At 40.5% G+C, this 17,546-nt stretch overlaps 1 protein-coding gene across 2 annotated transcripts in view; it reads right to left on the bottom strand.

Annotated features, from left to right (window-relative positions):
• Positions 1 to 17,546, bottom strand: part of Aftph (aftiphilin) — a 55,846-nt gene that overhangs the window by 12,906 nt on the left and 25,394 nt on the right. For both annotated transcript variants that reach the window (XM_051165339.1, XM_051165340.1), the window contains exons 3-6: positions 11,695 to 11,846; positions 7,907 to 8,033; positions 6,813 to 6,869; positions 4,868 to 4,990 (exon numbers count right to left, since the gene is read on the bottom strand). In XM_051165339.1, the coding sequence (XP_051021296.1) occupies positions 4,868 to 4,990; positions 6,813 to 6,869; positions 7,907 to 8,033; positions 11,695 to 11,846 (459 nt within the window). The remainder of the gene's footprint in view (positions 1 to 4,867; positions 4,991 to 6,812; positions 6,870 to 7,906; positions 8,034 to 11,694; positions 11,847 to 17,546) is intronic.

Below are 17,546 nucleotides of genomic sequence, written 5' to 3'. Positions count from 1 at the left end.
GCACTGGGGTTACAGTCTGTGAGTGGATACACCCACTTTTTATTTCAGTGTGGGAGATTCAAACTTATGTCTTCATGCCTGCAAAGTAAGTGTTCTTAACCTATTGAACCATCTCTTCAGCCCACTTAATGTATATCTGAGATAAGGTCCTGCTAAATTTCTCAGGATAGTCTCAAACCTGTTGTCCGCATGCTTCAAGACATTCAACAGATGGCAAATAGGTGGGTGTGTGCCCCACAGCAGGTCAGGTGTTTATTTTAGTCAAGTTTTCTGACTTAGAATTTACTTGAAAATAATTGCTTGCTTGCTTGTTTGTTTGTTTTGAGACGGAGTCTTGTGAAGTTCCTGAGGCTGGCCGGAAGTGCATTATGTGAAGCCAGGCTGGTTTTGAGCTCACACTCCTCCTGCTCAGTCCTCCAGTGTGATCACTGTATGCACCATTATGCCTCGGGAAACTCAGGAACTAAAGCACTAGCCTGATTCTTATACCTGGCTGAGTACCCCAGGGCTTTACATTTCATAACACACAGTGAGCAATGGCAGAGCTGGGCAGGCCTGAATGGTTCCGTGTGATGTGTTCTGGGTGCTGGTGCTGCTGCTGCCGCCGCCGCTGCTGCAGCTGTGAAGGGAGCTCAAGCAGCGGCAAAGTTGCAACAGGAGCACAGGGACCTACAGTGATGTGCATACGAACTTCATTCTTCAGCTGCCAAGAATGTGTGTCCAAAATGCATGTTTAGCTGTCACAGATGGACTTTCAGCCTTACTTGGTTTTAAGTGTGTATGGAATGTTATGAAAAGACATAGTGCTAGTGGGGTCAGATGTGGAAATGCTAGCGAGACAGTGCTCTGTAAGTGAGCAGCCACTTCACTCTAAGAGGTTTTTTTATACAGTAGACTAGTTTTTGTTTTCTCTTTTGTTGGTGTGTTGACAACATTTACGGAAATAACGTGTTCTATTAGACTTTTACATGCTAACATTTTGTTTCTTATTTACTTTCATATTGTTGGTACTGCTAGCCCTACCCTTCACTGTAAGGAGGGCACTGTCACAACATTACACTTTACACTGATGCATATAGAACAGGAACATGAATTCGTTCTTTGGGGAAGATACTGTAATTATTTGGTAAAATAGGGATAGACAGATTAATATAAACATCTAGTCTCCAAAAGCCAAGTTCAGCTTGTCCAGCTTGGAGGCTGAGGAGGAAGGTATAAAACCAAGTGAATGCGAACACTAAGAGATGCCAGGAAGCTGGGCGTGGTGGCGCACACCTTTAATCCCAGCCTCAGGAGGCAGAGGCAGGCGGATCTCTGAGTTCAAGGACAGCCTGGTCTACAAAGTGAGTCAAGGACAGCCAAAGCTACACAGAGAAACCCTGTCTGGGGCGGGGGGGGGGGGGGGGGGGGGGGGGGGGGGAAGAGATACAGCAGGGGAGGTGCGGGGGAGGCGGAGAAATGCCAGGAATAAAAGAGGGACAGAGGGAGTGTAACTATGAAGGGTGTCTCTGTTCCGTGTCTGTGCTGTGTACTAGCTCCCAAGGGCCTGACACACTTGTCTACCACTGAGCTAAACCCTCAGCTCCTAAGGGAGGTCTCTGTGGTGAGGAAAGAGTTCTGTATGCTTACTGTGGGGTGGTTTTCTGCATCTTACGCATGACCAAGTGATACATAACAATATAAAAATAACTGGCATCATATTCCTGATTACAGTTTATATTTACTATAGTTATGTGAAAGACAGCCTTCACATAGGTGAAGGACATACAGTCCTTTTCTTTGTTCTATCTTTGTAATATCACAGATATCTGTAATAATTTCATATGTTAAAAATAATGTTGAAGAAAACCTAGTTTATAACCTAGCTAAAGATTATAATAAACACTTATGGAAAAATCTTTTTCGCTAATCTCAGAGCAAACAGAACCTTGAAGCATTTGAGCAGATCTAAGTTATCCCACTTTTAGATAAGAGATAAAGACCTTTAGTAGTTATGTGCAACAGTGAGGAAACGGGCAGAACCTAAGCTTATACAGTAACACTTCTGGAAAAAAGGTACAAGCTCTTTGATGAACATTTATGTAAGTGATATCAAATAGCTGGAAAATTAGAACTATTTCATTGATTTGCTGGAATTTTTGGCTTTTCATGGATGTTTATGACATTTTGAGGACAACCAAAATTATGACAATGAGCCACTAAATATGAATTAACAACATTTAGTGGAAATGAGGAAGATAAAAAAGCAGCATACTTTAACAAGGTGGCTCACTATAATGACATCACAAGTAAGGCAACCCAAAGAGAAGCCACGGGAAAGAGGCATGTGAACCAGCTCTGCATCACACGCCGTGCAATGGATGATTCCTGCAGAGGCAGAAGCACCAGAACAGAAACATGGAGCAGGAGGCAGGAGGCCTGGCCCTAGCACCACTGACCCACTAATGAGCAACCTGGGGCAGTCATTTAGCGTTTCCAAGTATGTTTTCTTATTGAAAAGAGGCTGCATGGTATGAGGTAACCGTCTAAAACGCCGATTCACAACTAAACAGCCCATCAGGCGGCTGAAGCTGCTACTGATGAGCAAGTGGATAAGTCCCTCAGATCTGCTTCTATACACTGAAATGTGCGTCCAAGACAACCCCTCAAAACCCAACCCAGGTGTCCCCTCCAAGACTTTTACCTTTTATTTGGTTTTATTTCTGATCTACTGAATTTTATATTCTCATGGTATCATTACTAATCTACTCCACCCTGAACTCAAGGTTTACCTGCCTCAGACTCCCAAGTGCTGGAATTTTTCTTAACGAAAGAAGCAATGGTTGTAGGACCGACAAATCCTACTTTAGTTGGGGTGGGAAAAACCCAAAACCATAAAACAAGTATTTAAATTGGGATAGAGTAGGCAGATTGACAATGAACTATGCAACTGTGGTATCCTGAAAGTTACTTTTTAATGATGCTGAAAATGAAAACACACAGGAATGTGGAGTATAAGGTTTCTGGGGAACAGAAAGAAGACTGAGGTACTGAACAGGTATTTCCTGAAATAACTTGCAAGCCTTCGCATTACAAGCTATGGCCGTTAACTTGAACAGCACAGCCGCCACAGGATACAGCAGGGTTACTGTATGAACTAAAAAAGTGGCATAAAATTACACACGGCCTGCCGACGACCAGTGGTAAGACACTCGCTTTACATGAAGAAGGTCTTTATAATGGGCCTTAGGTGCTTATTTTATTTTATTATTTTTTGGGGTTTTTTTTGAGACAGGGTTTCTCCCTGTAGCCTTGGCTATCCTGGACTTGCTTTGTAGACCAGGCTGGCCTTGAACTCACATCAATCCACCTGTCTCTGCCTCCCTGAGTGCTGGGATTAAAGGCGTGCGCCACCATGCCCGGCATTCAGGTGCCTATTTTTAACCTGAACCACAGGTATGGAGCCAAGCAGTGATTGCGTAATTGGGTGATGGCAGTTAAGCAGCTCAACACAAAATTCTCAATTAAAATATATGTATTCCATTTGGTCACCTGGAATATGCTTTTGGTTAAGTCTGAATTAAGTGATATGAGAATAGAACACAGTGTAAGGTTATGACTAGAAGCTGCTTCTAAGATGTAGGAGCCTCACAACAAGCCACAGCCAACCCCAATGAGCTGAGCAGTAGCTACGGGAATGGCTTCATAGAAAGAGAAAAGAGGAAGCACTGACACTAAGTGTCTCAGTACAGAAGCTCCATTTTCCCTCAGTATCGCAAAGCAGCCAACACTGGAGGATTGTGAGTGATGAGCAAGGAAGAAGTGGATGCGTTGTGGTGGTGATTTAGGAATCAGTGTAGACAGAGCAGGCCTGTGACTGCAGTGTGCGGCAAGGACAGCAGAGCAGCTGAGACATGCTGCCCAGACATCCACAAAGGCAGGCAGAATACATAGCAAACAGGCTTGGCTACCTACTAATACTGTGCCAGCAGTATTCTGGCTTGGAAATGAAATTTAAGCCATACCAAAGAATAAACCACAGTGGCCAGGCAGTGGTGGTGCACACCTTTAATCACAACACTCAGGAGGCAGAGGCAGGCAGATGCAAGGCCAGCCTGGTTTACAAAGCAAGTTCAAGAACAGCCGTTGCTACAAAGAGAAGCCCTGTCTTGAAAAGCTACAACATTAACAACCACAAAACCACAGTAGCATACAGCAGCAGAAACAGGTGTTTCCTGAAACACATTTGAACTGGTTGGACCTACATTTTATACATCATTTTCTAAAGTATATTCTTCAAAATGCTATTTCCACAGAAGTATGCTGTGCTTTCCTGAGTCCTAAAAATGGGTCCTGTGGTCAGATAAAGTGAGAAATGAAGTAAAATTAAACAGCAGCATTTACTGCAGTCTTAAAGGCACTGACTATGTACTGTTAATGCCCGAGGGTGCTTACAAGGGTGTAGTATTTCCCCCAAACTTACTTTACCTTGAAACAGTGCTTTGGAGGGCCATTCCTATAGAACACACACTGTTAGACACAGCCATGAGCGTTGGCACAAATGCAGTGTTGCCCAGCCTTTGCGAGTCTGGCACTCACCAGGTCTGTGTCCGTGTCTATGACTTTCCCTTGCAGTGTGAATATTGAAATCTAGAGACTGTGACTTGGACTGGTTAAAAAACTTACTAATAATAACCATCCTGTATCATATTTTATCTTTTTAATTTTGAAAATTAGATTTGTTCATTGTACTCTAAGAATGTTAACATGTCCACCATCAAGTTTTACAACTATAAAATAAAAGTTATATTAAGGAGAATAAGCCAGTATGTGTGATTTATGTCCATATTCATGCATAGTCACTTGGACACATAGGGACATCTTTTACCTGGAATGACTCAGAAGTACATGTGTTCATTTCTGGTGCCATAATGGTTGTCTGGCCAATAGAAGCAATTTTTTCTGCAGCAGAGAGTGGTTTCAATGGTTCCTTGGTGGGCTCTAACATACCCTGAAAACAGTGCATCAGTCATTAATTGGAGAGGGATCAAGACAAAGTTTATAACAATGGCAATCTAAGAGAAAAAGATTATTTTTCAAATATTGTATATATAATAATTTTAGAATATCATTTTTTGAAGTAAAATCTTTCATTTTTAAATTAGATTTTACATTATGATGCTTAAGATATCAACATTACACAAAAAGGTAACCTTTCTAACAATGGTATTTTGACAGCACAATGTCTTTTTTTTTTTTTTTTTTTTTTTTTTTTTTTTTTTTTAAAGATTTATTTATTTATTATGTATACAGTGTTCTGCCTGCATGGACAGCACAATGTCTTTTAGAGTGAATTTAATGTGTTTAAATCTGGGCCGGTGTCTCAGTACTTAGATCCTAGGCCTAGGAGAGACTACCATTTCAGAGGGAAGACATACTATGTAATCCACTGGATCTAAAGCAATTCAAACACACTTTTTAAGTAAAAAGAGAAATTATTTTATATGGGTATAGAAACAAACAAACAAACAAAACCATTTGGTATCAAGGTTCTACCAAACACAAAATGGATAATCCAGGTAAAAGCACTAAAAAGCAAAGTTTTTACACAATATTATCATAGCTGAGGACCAAAGTAAAGTGCTTATATTTATTCCTTCTGAAAACCAAACAAATAAAACCCAAACCTTGATAAGCTCTTAAATATTTATTGACGCGTATACTCTACACCTAAATCACTCTTCACTTTGTGTGCATGTGTGTGAACACACAGCTGCTACGTCACTAACCTCAGAATCTGTAAACTTCTAAAACTGCCTTGTAGGAAAATCCAAAGCTGGTGAGCTTACCGAACTGTAAGTCAACTTCCTAGTTCCTACTCAGATCAAGAGACTATACCAACAACCTCTGGAATACTACTACTGTTTGAGAAAAAGAGAAATTCAAATAGCCAATAACTAAAGAATGCTCTGGACTGTATTTACCTAGAACAGAAAAGCATACAAAATACAGTAAATAAGGGAGCAGAATCTAGTAAGAAAGAAAATTCCACAACAAACTGCAAAAAGTTCAATGCCAATAAAATTAGTGCTTGTTCACAGAAAATAAATTGTGGACTTACAACAAAAGGTACAGTTTACATGCACACATAAGTGGTAGAATTTAGACTTAAGTTTTATGATTCTTTTTGGTTTTTCAAGACAGGGTTTCCCTGTGTAGCCCTGGCTATCCTGGACTCACTCTGTAGACCAGGCTGGCCTCGAACTCACAGAGATCTGCCTGCCTCTGCCTCCCGAGTGCTGGGATTAAAGGTGTGCGTAACCACCACCGGGAGTTCTATGCCCAGACAAGTCTAAACATTTTTAAAAAGCACAGGTTCCCACAGAGGCACTGAACCCCTAAAACTGGAGTTACAGGTGGCTGTGAGCTGTAGGTACTGAAAGCCAAACTCAGGTCCTCTAAAGAGCAGCAAGTGCTCCTCAGAGCCATCTCTCCAGCTCCAGGGTTTATGTCACCTTAGCTTTTTACAATTTATGTAGCTTGGCTGGCCTCAAACTTGTGGCCATCCTCTGCTTCAGCCTCCTGAGGTATGAAATAACATGTATGAAGCATCAGAACCAGCTTTAAAATACACTTTCTGGCAGGTGTAGTGCACCTTTAATTTTAGCACTCAGGAGGCAAAGGCAGGCAGGCCAGACTGTTCTACATAGAGAACCCTATGTCAGACCAAGCCTTAAAACAAACATCTACTTTTTTTGGGTCATGCTACATCAGATGATTTTACAGAATGAATGCAATAACGATAAATATATGCAGAAATATTCTGTACTCACCAACCCTGCTGCATACATGGGCACTATAACAGGTTGCTTCTTATTGCCAGTGAACAGCTATTTGTATTAGGGAGAAAGAGCATGTACTTAGAGAATTGTTTGTCTGTCGTACAATGAGACTGTTCCTAATATGCTTACAATACTTTATCATAGACTGTGAATACTGAATAAACTGTAAGCTTTATATATGGGTTCATATATACATACAAACTACATGTATAACATAACACACACACGGACATACATAATACATACACACTACAGGTATATACATAATATATATACACGTGCATACATAATATACACATGTAGCTGGGCATGGTGGCACATGCCTTTAATCCCAGCACTCAGAGAGGCAGAGGCAGGTGGATCGCTGTGAGTTCAAGGCCAGCTTGGTCTACAAAGCGAGTCCAGGACAGCCAAGGCTACACAGAGAAACCCTGTCTCAAAAAACAAACAAACAAAAAAGCCCAATATACACACACACACGCACACACCTATGTTTATATATGTAACCCAATCCAAATTTTCATTTTATAGTTAAGGAAAAACAAACAAAAATTTTCAAAAATAAGACATTTTTGAAGAAATTTCAGAGAGGCAGGTGGATCTCTTTAAGTTCAAGGTCAGGCTGGTCTACACAGCAAGTTCCAGGGCTACATAGAAAAACCCTGTCTTGAAAAACAAAAAAGAATCCTTGGAGCAGTGATTCTCAATCTGCAGGTTGTAATACCTTTGGTGCTGAACAACCCTTTCACAGGGGTCACGTAAGACCATTAGAAAACAGATATTCACATCACAGTTCATAACAGTAGCAAAATTACAGTTCTGAAGTAGCAATGAAAATAATTTTATGGTTGGAGGTCACCACACCATGAGGAACTGTATTAAAGGGTCACAGCATTAGGAAGGTTGAGAGCCACTGACTTTAGAGGAGCATTACGGTGTCTTAGAACTGTCATATTCAAAATAAGTGAACACTTCAGCCAATCATTTTCCAGTAGAGCTAGATAATCATAGCTTAAACAGGAGAATAGTAAAATTTAAAACACACAGGTTGATTAAAGGACTTTTCAAGATTCTAACAAACTCACAATGTTTCGAGTGTCTATTCCCAAGGAGCACAAAAGCTTCTTGTTGCTATGGGAGCCACCCCACTGGTATCGCAAGCCATGTGCGTCATGGATATCCTGCAGTTCCGTCCATACATCCATCAGCTCACTGTAAAGGCCACAAGGAAGCCAACAACAGGTTACTGAAGCGCTTTCACCATGGCTTTCCCGTCACCACACCGATGATGCACTACGCAGTTAATCTCACATCTGACATCAGTGCAATCAAGAGCTAGCACTAACAGTGGTTAGAAAGGTAAGCTAAATTCATATGAAGGAATACAGTCCAGGAACCAGTTTATTTCTTAAAAAAATATGTATTTACATGAATAAGTGTTTTGTCTGCCTGTGTATTATGTATGTATACCACATTTGTGCCTCATATCTTCAGAGGCTAGAAGAGGGTGTCAGAACCCCTGGCCTTGGAGTTAGGGATGGCAGTGAGCCACCATGTTGGTGCTGGGAACTGAAAATAGGTCTCCTGCAAGAGCAGTAAGTGCTCTTAACTGCTAAGCCATCTTTCCACTCCTAGATTGTCCTTTTTTATTGTAACAAACAAACAGTTAAGGGCTGGGGCTATAGCTTAGTTGGTTGGCTGCTGCCTTGCATGCCTAGATCCCTGGATTCTATCCCCAGCCCTGAGAAACTTGGCACAGTGGCGCAGGTCTAAAATCCTAGCACTCAGGAGAAAGAGGATCAGAAGTTCAAAGTCATCCTTGGCTATGTAGTAACTTTCAGGTTAGCCACTTGGCACCACTATTGATTAATTAACTAATTAATTAATTTTTGGTTATTTGAGACAGGGTTTCTCTGTGTAGCCTTGGCTGTCCTGGACTCACTTTGTAAACTAGGCTGGCCTTGAACTCAGAGATCCATCTACCTGCCTCTGCCACCTGAGTGCTGAATGCTGGCATTAAAGGTGTGTGTCACCACACCTATCTTGGCACCACTATTTTAATAGAGTTACTCAATATTTGGGTTTCAGCTTGAATGTTTATTTTAGTAGTTTGAGGCAGAGTCTCACTAGCTCAGGTAAGCTGCCCACTAGATCCTCCTGCCTCTCCCTGTAGAGTGCTGGGATTACACACTACTATGTCCAGCTCTGCTTGTGTTTTGATTCACAAACAAAGGTGCAATTATATTATGTAACAAATACTTTTCTATTTTTTTCCAGATTGTATTTTCTGGCCTGCATGTGTACAGAAGTGCCTTCTACTCCATCTGTCACCCTCATTTCTTTTTCATGGTTTTCAGTTACCTGTGGTCAACTATGACATGAAGATATTAAAGGGGAAATTCTAGTAAAACAACACACATTAACTTTCAGTTAGGTGCTATTAGAGTGTTAGCCTCATACCGCGTCATCACAAAGACACTGCAGCGTCTCACAGCACAGCGCTATAAGGCACACCGAGATACCACACTCACCTCTTATTACAGTGTAATCTTCTATTCTATTAGTTATTACTTATAATCTCTTACTAAGTTTAATTTATAAATGGACATATAGGAAAAATACAACACTTTCAATATTTTAGGTATCTTCAGGGATATGGGGACAAAACCCTGTGGACAGAGCAGGGTTGCTGACTTTGCCAATGGCTACAAGGTACTCATGCACCATGACCTGCTTAGCTATAACCTACATCTCTCAGTAAGATATCTTTTACTATTTGGCCATCTTTTATTATCTTATGGTGTATATTGTTTCCTTAGATTGAGTCTCTTGGAAAGAGATTTGTTACCACTACCATCAGTGCCCGCTTTTTTTCTTTCAAAATCAACAAGAAAAAACAAACAAAAATCTCAGTCTTGAATGGAATCAAGACAGGTGAAAACCTGTATAAGAAATACTGAAACCATGAAGAGGGACAGACAAGTTACCAGTGACTTAGTTAAGTGGAAGACAGGGAACCCTGAGAAGAAAAGGGTGCTTCCCGAGGCGGGGAATGGCAACATATAAAAAGAACAGTCCAGACATAGGAGTAACATTGAAATTAAAATGAGAAAACAAATTTCTAACATCAAATAATTAATAAGAATTGTAGGAAGGAAAGCAGAGGCAAAGGAGAGATGGTCATTGTGAAGACAAAACTAAAGAACAGAATGCTCACTGCTGAGAGCAAAGCACATCAAGATCCTTCGCTGCGATGTTCTGGGTCAGCAATAACAACTTACAGAGTTGTATTAGCAGAACAGAGTAACATTTTGTGTCTTATGCACGTTCCCTATAGGCTGCACCAAATGGGCTATACAGGAAGTCTAAACAGGGGCAGGAAAGCTGTTGGGCAGTGAGACAGGGAAGGACAGCTTGATAAATTTGATCACAAGTAAATTTTGATCAAGTAAAATTGCATGAAGGCTCTTAGGAGGCAGTGAAAGATGTAGAAAATAAAGAAGAGAGGCTATGTGAAGTGCTGGAGAGCAGAAGTGTTTTTGGTTTTAGACTGTTTTAGATTTTGGAATATCTGTATAGACTATCAGTTGGGCATCTGAAATGCTCCAAAATTACAAAGTTTTGAAAGTTATGTCAATGCTCAAAAATTTGTGGATTTAAAAAAGAAAAAGGCAGCCTCTCTTCCTTTTTCAGTGCTAGGGGTCAAACCCAGGGCCTTGGATAAGCACACTAGGCCAGCGACCCACAGCTGCTCTACACCCACAGCTCCCAAAAACTTTGAATTTCATAGCGCTTCAAAGTTTGAATCTCCAGATTAGGGATGCCCATCTGGAATGAGGGTCAGAAAGACATTGTATAAAGAAAATAACTGCTAGCCAGGCGTGGTAACAAACACCTGTAATCCTAGCACTCAGGAGGCAGAAGCACGAGGATCACTCTGAGTTCAAGGCCACCCTGGTCTACAAAGCAAGACCAGGATAGCCAAGACCACACAGAGAAATTCTGTCTTAAAAAGCAAAACAAACAATAACAACAACAACAACAACACAGAGAGAGAGAGAGAGAGAGAGAGAGAGAGAGAGAGAGAGAGAGAGAGAGAGAAAGAAAAGAAAACAAGGGCATTCAGGGGCTGGAGAGATGGCTCAGTAGTTAAGAGCACTATCTGCTCTTCCAGAGGACCTGAGTTCAATTCCCAGCAACCACATGGTGGCTCAAACTATCTATAATGAGATCTGGTGCCCTCTTCTGACGTGCAGGTGTATATGCAGGCAGAATGTTGTATACATAATAAATAAATAAATCTTTAAAAAAAACAAAAACAAAACCAAAAACCCACCTAATTCTCAAGAGTCACTGTAGTTGAAAAAAAAAAAAAGAAAGAAAACAAAGGCTTTTTTAGCTGTATAGTATTTATACAGTTAAAAGGAAAATACAAGATTTTAAAAATTAAGGAAAAGCTATGATTTATATACTGAGAAGGTGAAAACAAATTTTCAGTTAAACCAAGTGTGGAGACACATTTTCACTTAAGCCCGGTGTGCACGCACATACCTGTTATCTCAGCATGTGGGAGGCTGAGGTAGGAGGCTCTTGAGTTTGAGTGCAGCATGGGCTATATAGTCAGGCACTGTCTAAAACAAAAACCGTCTTCTTTATCACACTAGGTAGTCAGGAGGTAACATGACAGGCTAATGATGGTTTTAAAACAAAAGAAACATCTCAGAAGTGGAGAAGCAGGGATTTTTTTTTCTTTAAGTCTTTTAGCACATGGTTCAGTTTCAAATACAGTATTTAAAACAATGCTGTGAGATATTTACAAACAAAGCCACTGACACTGACAGTCACACGTGCTCTCCGGGAGCTGTCTACTCACCCACTCTCAGCTAAGGCCTCTTGTGTTCTTACTGGCGAGGTGTTTGTCTCCAGCAAGTGCTTCAGGGAAGTAACTTCCTCCTCAGCGTCAGGGACAAAGACAGAAGGAAAACAGGCTTCGAAAATCCTCTCCAACCGCTTGAGTAAAGCTGTCTGAATCAACCCCCAAAAAGTTCACTTTCATTTCTTCAGTTTTAATGATGCCATAGTTTTAGCACAGTGCACATGTGTGCAAACACGCAAACACACACACACACACACATACACACACACAAGGAAACACCACTCAAGTGCAGAAAACAGTGAGACAAACAACTTCACCAATTACTCTAAATGATTAAGTAATCACATTGTTGCTGCAGCAGGTGACAAACAAATGTAGGGAACTGTCAAGCAACTACCTGGTACTTTCTAAACTGTATCTTAGGCTGTTACAGATTCTATAAAGAAAAGGTTACTACTACTCTGTTGTATAGTAAAGAAAAGTAACTTGCAGGTTTGAATACTCTTCCAAAAGCCAAACCAAAAGGGAGAAAAAAATTCAGACAACATTTATCTTCTCTCCATCACCCACTCAGGTAACAGGGTAAGCACAGAGATACACACAGCAAGGAAGGTGGGTGTTTGGGGGAAGTAGGCTGCCACAGCTAATCAAAACTGCTTTCTTGACATAAACAGCCTTTTTGAAATACCATTGTTACAAAAAATGCAGAACACCGTAAGTGTCTCAATTAAAAAAGGGGGGGGGGATGGGTGGGCGGCTGAAGAGATGACTTAGTTATTAAGAGTGTTTGCTGCTCTTCTAGAGGATCCAATTTCTGTTCCCAAACCCACATCAGGCAGCTCACAACTCCAGCCGCAGGGGATCACGTGACTCTGGCCTTCTTGGACATGTGTACTAACATGCACATGCCCATATACAAATACATATGTACATCTACACATACTTAAAGATGATAAAAGTTGCTTTTACATATATTTGCTCTCTGTGTAGTGGTGGTGGTGGGTGTGCCATGGTGTACACCTGGACGTAAGAGGACAACTTTTGGAATTGGTTCTCTCCTTGTAACACAGGGATCCCAGGAATTTTTGTTTTTGTTTGTTTGTTTGTTTGTTTTTTCAAGACAACGTTTCTCTGTAACAGCCCTGGCTGGCCTCAACTCAGAGATCCACCTGACTCTGCCTTCCCTAGTGCTAGGAGTAAAGGTGTGCGCCGCCGCCGCCACCACCGCCAAGCTGGAACCCAGGAGTTAAACTTAGGTCTTGGCAGCAAGCATTTTACCCATTAAGCCATCTTGCTGGCCAGAAATTCACCAACTCTTTATCATTTTGACAGACTGCATTGTCTTCTGGAAATCCCATTTCTCTTCTTACTAGCCTGCATATTTACTAGAGCATTCTTCGTTATAACATAAACAGATGAATTTACTTGGCAATTTGAGATTTTTTAAAATTAATTCAAATTTAGAGTAATTTTTTGGAAGATGCTACTGTATTTATTGTATATGTTCAACCTTACTCTGATTTTCTTAATCGTATTTCATATATATGGCAAGATATTTTAAAACTGAGTGCAATTTATTAAACATCAAGTAGGAATACAAACTTATAAGTTAAAGCCTGTTGGAAGACGTACTACTGAAACTGGTAACAGAAAAATACCACATCAAAATAGTTCCTTCTGACTGGCACAAACAAGGCACCACTTTATTCCTCCTTTGTAGTAATAACCAGGAAAAAGAAAACAAAGGGCATAATTTACATAACCACATTTTTCTAAACCCAAATCTCACTTCTGGAAGCTGTCCTGGAGAAAACCTTATCATTTTATAATTAATCTCGGGGCACCCTTTGCTAACTCCGCCAGAGTTTTCAGACGGCCTCATTATAGTCATGTGAGAGGAGAAAAAGTCTCACTTTCAATTATGAGCCCTAAAGTAAAGGGTAGACTTTAGGTCCCCAGGCTCCTGAAACCTGAGCATGTCAAGGGGACCCAGCACTAACTGGCTTCAGCAAGGGGAACGGACAGATATGACTTTGAAAGAGATCAGATAACCATCTAATTGGAAACCTGATGAGCACTTCCCTCCTGGCAGGGAAGGGAAATAAAAACTCACCTAGGACCACATTTTATTTACCTGAGAATTAAATCTCTACTGTATCTTCTTTGTTATCTTTTTAAAGGGACAGGGGGAAAAAACTCAACCTGTTACCAGAAGAAGACAGGGATCCTAAATTCAGCTGGCTGGGCAACACTACATACAGCGTAGACCTTAGGCATACTAGTGCTATCAACCAACAAGTGCTCAAATGACTGCAGTGTATTTGAGGGAGGGAAATTCCATTAACCTAATCACTTCATTTTTTTTTCTTCAGCCTTTCCTCACAAAGGACATAAATTATGTAAAAAATGCAAAACTGAGTTTTACATAGCTTTAGAAGTAGATATAAAATATACTTTTGCCTCTAATCTTTTGTTAAATGAGGCAACACAAAGGTTTAGCAACTTTTTCTAGAGAGCAATACAGTATATACTTTAGGCTTTGTGGCTCATCTCTAAAAAAGCAAGTATGAGTGGGTGCTAGTAAAATTTTATGTACAAAGGCCCATAAAAAGCCAGGCGTGGTGGCGCACACCTTTAATCCTAGCACTCGGGAGGCAGAGGCAGGTGGATCGCTGTGAGTTCGAGGACAGCCTGGTCTACAAAAGTGAGTCCAGGACAGCCAGGACTGTTACACAAAAAAACCCTGTCTTGAAAAACCAACCAACCAACCAACCAAACCAAACAAAACAAAAAAACCAACCAAACAAAAGCCCATAAAAATACAACCAAGATAATGCTCAGAAGAAAAGAAAATCTATGAAAAAAGAACAGCTTTATTGTGATCAGACAGATCTCTCCTACTGCTCACCAAGAAACTGATTTTTCAAGACACTGTAATCAGACACTACTTAACTTAAAACAAACCAACAAACTTTTTTTTTTTTTGAGACAGGGTTTTTCTGTGTAGCCTTGACTATCCTGGACTCCCTTTATAGACCAGGCTGGCCTCAACCTCACAGCAATCCACCTGCTTCTGCCTCCCAAGTGCTGGCATTAAAGGCGTGTGCCACCACCGCCCAGCAACAAGCATTTTTTTTTTTTAACCATTGTATTTTAAGTATAATATTTATCACATCAAAGGCTAGAGGTGCTCAAGTAGGATATTAAATTTGGACTTTCTTTCATGAGTTAAAAAAGAACTTTCTTTATATTGACCTACCTATATGAACTATTTCTAAGCAGAGTAAAACTGGTCATAACATGACATTTACTTCTAGTTTTGATATAATGGGGCACCACCCAATTTTTGAAAGTTGTGACTTAAAAATATTTAAATTGTATCTATTTTATGTGAATGGTATTTTGTCTGCCTGTATGTTTGTGTGCCACATGCATATCTGGTGCCTGTGGAGACTAGAATTGGAGCTACAGATGACTGTAAGCTGCCATGTGGATGATGGGAATTGAACCCAGGCATTCTGGAAGAACAGGCATCTCTCCAGTCCAAACTTCTTTTTTTCTTCATGTAGTTCAGACTGGTCTCAACTATGGAATTCTGTCTTAGCTTCCCAAGAACTGGGATTACAGGCAAAAACTATCATGACTGGCTGGACAGTGATATTTACTAACACTCTACTATATGTGGACTTGCATTAGGCATAAAATCCCCAAAATTCAGACTGGCTGAGCTCTAGTTTCCCTAAATAGGTAAGATGGCATTTGTAAAGCAAACTGAATCACTACAAGCCAGTTTAAGAAAGTAAGATGCTAAATTTAGCAAAAGACCAAAGCTATTCATTCTCTGAACACAGACACTGAAAGGCCTGATACAATGTATTATAGTTTTGTTTAATAAACCACAGTTACATAGTACTTGCCATGTGCCAGACATTATTCTAAATGCAGTACAAATACTGGCTCATTTAAGGCATGTTATTAACATTCTGGAAGTAATTTTATATTACTCATTTAGTGTGTGCCGGAATGTATATATATGTTGGTGCTATATGTCTGCAGGCACCTGGGGCTACAGGTGTTTGTGAGTCATGTGATGTGGGTGCTGGGAAGCAAACGCAGGCTCTCTGTGGAAGCAGCAAGTGCTCCAGAAGTAACAGTATCAGGTTTACTTTCTAGTTGAGAGAAATGGAGCATAGAGAAGTTACATTAACTTGCCTATAGTAACATAAATATTAAGTGGGAGGCTGAATTTCAATTTCAAATCACTTTATGTGTTGTCATGAAAGCAGTTTTTGTTGTTTGTTTCCAAGACAGGGTTTCTCTGTGTAGCCTTGGCTGTCCTGGACTCATTCTGTAGACCAGGGTGGCCTCGAACTCACAGAGATCAGCCTGCCTCTGCCGCCTGAGTGCTAGGATTAAAGGTGTGAGCCAACACTATGTGGCCATGAAAGCAGTTTTAAATTGAGCTTCTGAAAATTACAGGGGCTTTGAGGGCATAAACGATGTCTTTAATTCTTGAATCCTGAACACAGTTGGGAGGATAACTAAATCAATGTGAACATGAGATTTTAAAAAGCACTTCACATTGATTTAAGACTGCTCACTTTAAAAAAAAGATTTGATTTATTTATTATGTATAGTGTTTTGCCTACATGTACATCTGCACACCAGAAGAGGGCACTAGAGCTCGTTATAGATGGTTATGAGCCACTATGTGGTTGGGGGACTTGAACTCAGGCCTTTTGGAAGAGCAGTTAGTGAGTGCTCTTAACTTCTGAGCCATCTCTCGAGCCCCTATAAAAGTGATCTTACTGTAGCTATCTAAATCACATGCATAGGTTGGCATGTTTATCTAATTACAATATATTCTGGCAACAACAGTTTAACGCTCTGTTTGATGTTAGAAATGTATTATGTGATGAATCTTTTAAAACAAACCCCACCAACTTGCAAACTGGCCTAGCCATTCTGAAAATCAGTGTGGAGAATTCTCAAAAAGCTAAAAATAAACCTACTGTATAACCCAGCTAAACCTCTCCTTGGCATATACTCAAAGAATTCAGTATCCTTCGCCACAGATACTTGCTTAGCCATGTTCATTGATGCTCTACTCATCATAGCTAAGAAATGGAAACAACCTAACTGTCCTTTAACCAATGAAGGAGTAATGAAAATATGGTACATATACACAATGGAATAATATGCAGCTACAAAGAAAAGTGAAATCATGAACTTTGCACATAAATGGATGGGATCAGAAAATATCATATTGAGTGAGGTAACCTAGACCCAGAAAGACAAATGGCTACGTCTTCTCATTGGAGGTTCCTAGCTCTAAATCTTTAGATATGGGTATATATGCTGGAGACACTGCAGAAATCAGAAAAGTAAAATGGGACCACTGCACGGACAGGAGGATTGCAGAACAACACAGAGGGGAATGTCAGGGTGGGGAACGGGGGGGCTGCCGATAGGTCTGGGGGAGGGAGAAGGAGGAGGAGGATAACATAACAGTTAGGATGTCTAGTAAAAATAGCTCTAAAATACACACAGGTCTGTGTATAAATATACATACATAGTTTAAAATTTCTCATCTGGGCTGGCAATGCTACCTAAAAGAGCAAAAGGCCATTAAACAAAGAATACCAAAATCAGGCATGAGACACTCTCCTTTGAGCTGTTGATCAGAGTTGTCCAAGAGACTCCCTAAATATTACAAGTTATTTAGTGCAACTGCCCACATCTGACCCCAGAGGTGGAATGTATGTCTCTATTGTTGAAAACACCATACATTTCAGATGCAGAACCCAGAGGCTCCTAAGCTGGGACTGACCCTCCCTGAGGACTAACTT

This window comes from Acomys russatus, chromosome 22, assembly GCF_903995435.1.
Source record: "Acomys russatus chromosome 22, mAcoRus1.1, whole genome shotgun sequence".
Taxonomy (NCBI): Eukaryota; Metazoa; Chordata; class Mammalia; order Rodentia; family Muridae; genus Acomys; species Acomys russatus.
Note: the sequence above shows the minus strand (reverse complement) of the source record. Positions and strands in the feature narration are given on the sequence as shown.